Genomic DNA, 4,886 nt, shown 5'->3' with positions numbered 1-4,886 from the left:
TAGGTTTAAGAAAACCATACATGTGACATCTTTTTTAGAAACCTTGATAAGAGTTTACTTGAAAGTTTGTGTGTTGGTAATGCTGTAAAAAGTTAAGCTGCAATTTCCATGCAACACCAGTACATGGACTTCAGAGGGTATGTGTTCTTGAAAGGGAACCATTAGGCATACACAATATCTTTTCTAAGATGAAGGAAGAAATCTTATGAGCCTTTTCTAAGAAACCTTAAGCAAATGAGGACCATACACATGTGATAGTCTGGGAAACTGAAAGATGATTAGTCTCTTTCAGATGTATTTGCTTTAGAGTACAACACAAAAACGTCTTCTAAGAAACCTGCATAAGAAGTTTTCTGAGAAACCTTAGGAGGGGTTGTTTAAGAGAACCATGCACATGAAGTCTTAGCAGCAGACCTTAATAAGAGTTGATTTAAGATGTGCTTTTCTTTACACAAAATTTTTTCTAGATGAAGTAAAAAATCTTGTGAGAGTTTATTTCAGACCAATGATAAGACTACCATACACATCTAAGTTTTCTAACTTCTAAGATGGGGTTTTCTAAGAACCTTACGAAGGTTTGTTTAAGAGGACCATGCACATAAAGTCTTCGTAGGAGACCTGGATCCTGCCGGTACCGCCGGTGTCTCGCGCACGGAACTGGTCCGTCAGGTTCTTCAGCATGACGCAGCACTGGATGAACTCATCGAACTTCAGGCCGCGCCGCGCCGCCCGGTCGAACTTCACCACAATGATCTGGATGAAGGACGGGGTCACGTTGTACCCCATCCGGGAAAACGCTGGGAGGGAAACATCAGAGATGACTTTAGCCTCACTGAACACACACACACACACTCTCACACCCATGCACACACACATACACACACACACACACACACACGCACACACACACACACACAGGCAGACACACACACGCACACACACACACACACAAACATGCACACACACAAACACACACAATCACACACGTACACACACAAAAACACCTGTGACCCTTAACCACAATTACCTGTTACTCTTAACCCCTGTGACCCCTAAACCTGTAACCCCTGATGTATGTACCATTGTGTAGTTCCCTTCCCTCGATGAGTCCAGACTTGTCCTGGTGGTGAGTGATTTGACCCTTAACCACCATGACCTGTGAACCTGAACCTGTGACCCCTTACCCTGTAACCCCTGACCTATGTACCTGTGTGTAGCTCCCTCCCCTCGATGAGGCCGGACCTGTCCTGGTCGTACATGTCGAAGACGCCTTTCCACTGCTGGATGTACGTCCAGAGAGCCTGGAACTCCTGGAGCTCGATCTGCCCGCTCTGGTCTCGGTCAAACATCCCTGGGGGAGGGAGGGAAGAAGGGAGTGAGTGAAGGAATGGAAGAATGAATGAGAGAGAGAATGAAGGAATGAACGAGAAGCAATGTTGTCAGGGTTGATGGATAAGTAGATGTTTATTCATGGAGCTCAATGTGTCCTCTCTGGTCTCGGTCAAACATCTCTGGGGGAGGGAAGAAGGGAGTGAATGAAGGCACTGAAGAATGAATAAGAGAGAATGAAGGAATGAACGAGAAGCAATGTTGTCAGGGTTGATAGATAAGTAGATGTTTATTCATGGAGCTCAATCTGTTCGCTCTGGTCTCGGTGAGGGAGGGAAGAAGGGAGTGAATGAAGTAATGGATGAATGAGAGAGCAGGAATGATGTCAGGGTGGATGGATAAATAGGAAATGGGAAAAAAAGTTTGTTTTATGTTCAAACGTGCCTGAGGGGAACAGAAGAGGGGAGTGAATGAATGAGTTACTGTTAGTGAATGAGTTAGTGAATGAATGAATGAGTGAGTGAGCAATGAACAATGAAATGAAAGCTGCCTTATTATGCGTCTGCATGTCTCATTATTGAAGTTTGACCAGTTGGACTTGGTCAGAGCCAGCTGGAGCTATATGCATGCGTGAGCGAGGGAAAGAAAGAGTGAGTGAATGAGTGAGTAAATGAGAGCTCACCAATCATCAGCCTACATGTCTCATCGTTGAAGTGGGACCAGTTGGAATTGGTCAGGGCCTGCTGCAGCTCCGTTGCTGAGATCTTGCCTGACCTGTCATAAAAATATTGTAAAAGTTTTTTTCTTTATACTATAGTTGATTTAATCATGTATCTATAATTTTATACCATTCTTCCTGGAGTCCCTTTATTTTAATATAAACGGACTCCAGGAAGAAAGGTATAAAATTTGTAAAAATCAAACACAAAGGGAGATCTGAATAAAACGAACAAACAAACAAACAAATAAACAAGTATGCAAACAAACCTGTCTCTGTCTACCGACATGAACCATTGGTACACGTTAGGGTCAACGCCGGGCGGGGCTCCGTATCCGGCGGGCGGGGCCCCGTAACCGGGCGCGGCACCGTAACCAGGCTGGCCTCCGTAACCTGCAGGGTTGAATAACCTCAAGGTCAATGAAAACCAGGGGTTCATCTGAATCAGGAAAGAGGGGCGCTGCACCCTCTTGTTTCAGCCCAGCACCCCCTTGTCGAATTCAAATCTTAGCTTAATATCCAGCATACAGCCTTCCCTCAGGGATCAATTCTTCCATAAATACAAAGATTTTGCTCCCTCGCCTGTGTGTGCTCCCCCTTATTAAATTTTTCTAGAAAAACCCCTGAAAACTATATCCTGCTATCAATGTGCAAAAAAAACAGTCATTATTGGATGACATCCTCTGCATGGGAACTAAAAACTGATGTGAGTGTGCGATAGAAATAAAATTTTGGCTAAAAAAGGCGCCTTCATCAGGAAATACTAGTATAAGTATGTGGTCAGGAAGGATGAACAAACAACTACTGTAAAGACACAGATCTAGAGTATGGTATACTGAACAACAGGTTCTTCATTTTTGTTCTTTCAAATTGGTGGCGTCTGTGTGGCATAGTGGCAGAGCATCTGGCTATGAACCAATGAGACCCAGGTTCAATCCCCAGTGGAGTACCCAGACATGTCCGGATATGACCTTGGGAAAGCCACTGAACACATATTTCCCATGTCCTAAGCCCAGCAGTATGGTTTGGGTTGGCCTTAGGAAGGGCATCCAGCCGTAAAAACTCTTGCTACAAAAAAGACTTGCACTTGATGAGGAGTTCTGGGGCTCCCATTCATGTGCAAACACGTCTAACCCCCATATGATGGTGAATAAAAGACGTAAAATTGGAGAGAAATCAAAGTTTCACATCTTCTTCTTTGGTGTAAGAATTGACTTTGGCTTTCCACAACGTTAGCATCTGTTTTCGGGTGACTCTGGAAATGCTCTGAACAGTCAACAGTATGGTCAAAAACAGACGTTTTGAAAATAAAAAGGAACGAAAAATGATTGATGTGCACAAGGAGGTCCTTGATGTGCACGTGGATGTCATCCGTAAAAACAGATCAACATGAGCTAACATATATAAGTAGTCATTATTGGTGATAACGACCTGGTTGTTGTTGCTGCTGATAGCCCCCTGCATAGCCTGGGTGCCCCCCTGGGGGTGGGGCTCCGTACTGGGGGGGTGGGGCGCCACCTGGGTACTGGGGGGGGGGGGAGAGAAAAATACTGTCAGCACAGGAGATCTTGTATATGGCATATGCTATTGGAAACTTTACGGTAACTAATATAACGTATGCACTGATACACGATTTTCAGAGAGACGAAATCCCCTCTGCCAAATTGGTTCTCCATGTTGAAATAGCGTATTAGACCCCCCCCCCAAAAAAACACCTCCGCTTGGATTGGAACAATTAAGATGCTCCAAGAAGTAGATGTGAAGGAGGCAAATTCATTCATTAATTTCTTTATTTCGGGTATATAAAAACAAACCCATAGGAACATAATACATATTAAAAATACATACACATGTATGGGATATTTTGTAGCTATCTGAAAACTGCAAGATACTTTTTCCTGCAATCCAAAACGCAAATTGCAAGTGGGTATTTCCAATGTAGACATCTAAATTCTTATTTTACATCAGCCCTTGGCCGTATGGACCTTTGCATATATGACATGCTTTCACTTTCACAATGGATACTTATATTTGTCTCACCCATTTCTCTTTTTATTTCACCCTAAGTTTAACAAAAACACTAATTGCTATGAGCTCATAATTTCCACACCACGCCCCCCTCCCCACCCCACCTGTTGGTAGCCTCCTCCCGGTGGTCCACCTGGATACGCCATTGCGTCACGGATCACTCCTTCAAGACAACAGCTTCCGCCCTTGGCGTAGACACTGACTCCTTGTACTGCTCAAGTTTTCTGCTGCAAGGCAAAAGAACAAGACGCTAAACTGTGACAATGAACCGGAAGTGCGTCAGACGGGTGCGTCCTCTGGTGGCCCCGCTCCGCTGCGACTAGCCGTGCAGGAGTGACACCTAGCGGTAATTTTGTGCACGACATTCAGCTCGGGTGTGGAGGATTTGCAGCTGTGTTTCTGCTTTCTAGAATCTACCAACGTATCTTTTTCTTACTAGCACAGATAATTTTTGTTGAGTTATACATTTGGTCTAATAAGCTGAGTTTACTCACATTTCACCACACGCATTCTTGGTAGAAAATATCATATAACCCACCCAGATACAAATCGTCTCGCCTTGAATATTACATTTTTACAAGGGGGGTATTTCATTAGTTCTATAGTTTTTGTCAAAAATCCTACTTTTAAACGTCATATAGGTCACATATATTATAACGATATATTATTAGAATATGAATTCTAATATTTTCTATTTTTGATGATACAATAGTACTAAAATGGTACCATATATTCTTCTGTTTCCCCTGTAAGTTCGCTCTTTTGTACCGGCCCATATGCCCACGTGATCGTACGATGTCCCGTTGCCCAT

General features: G+C 43.6%; 1 protein-coding gene across 1 annotated transcript; it reads right to left on the bottom strand.

Annotated features, from left to right (window-relative positions):
- Positions 1-255: 255 nt before the first annotated feature.
- LOC136424221 (peflin-like) lies at positions 256-4,252 on the bottom strand. The gene is made up of 6 exons (XM_066412743.1): positions 4,180-4,252; positions 3,479-3,572; positions 2,317-2,440; positions 2,012-2,103; positions 1,208-1,351; positions 256-797 (listed from the first exon to the last, which is right to left on the bottom strand). Exons 1-6 carry the CDS (start codon positions 4,219-4,221, stop codon positions 568-570), a joined length of 726 nt encoding a protein of 241 aa, XP_066268840.1. The 5' UTR covers positions 4,222-4,252; the 3' UTR covers positions 256-567.
- Positions 4,253-4,886: the final 634 nt, after the last annotated feature.

The sequence above is a fragment of the Branchiostoma lanceolatum genome, chromosome 18 (genome assembly GCF_035083965.1).
Source record: "Branchiostoma lanceolatum isolate klBraLanc5 chromosome 18, klBraLanc5.hap2, whole genome shotgun sequence".
Taxonomy (NCBI): Eukaryota; Metazoa; Chordata; class Leptocardii; order Amphioxiformes; family Branchiostomatidae; genus Branchiostoma; species Branchiostoma lanceolatum.
This window is presented reverse-complemented; position numbering and strand designations above follow the sequence as displayed.

Coding starts and splice junctions, on each gene's coding strand:
- LOC136424221 (XM_066412743.1), bottom strand. CDS start 4,221: ATGGCGTATCCAGGTGGACCACCGGGAGGAGGCTACCAACAG. Junction 3,573..4,179: donor CGGGAGGAGGCTACCAACAG/GTGGGGTGGGGA, acceptor CCCCCCCCCCAG/TACCCAGGTGGCGCCCCACC. Junction 2,104..2,316: donor ATGTCGGTAGACAGAGACAG/GTTTGTTTGCAT, acceptor TTTTTATGACAG/GTCAGGCAAGATCTCAGCAA.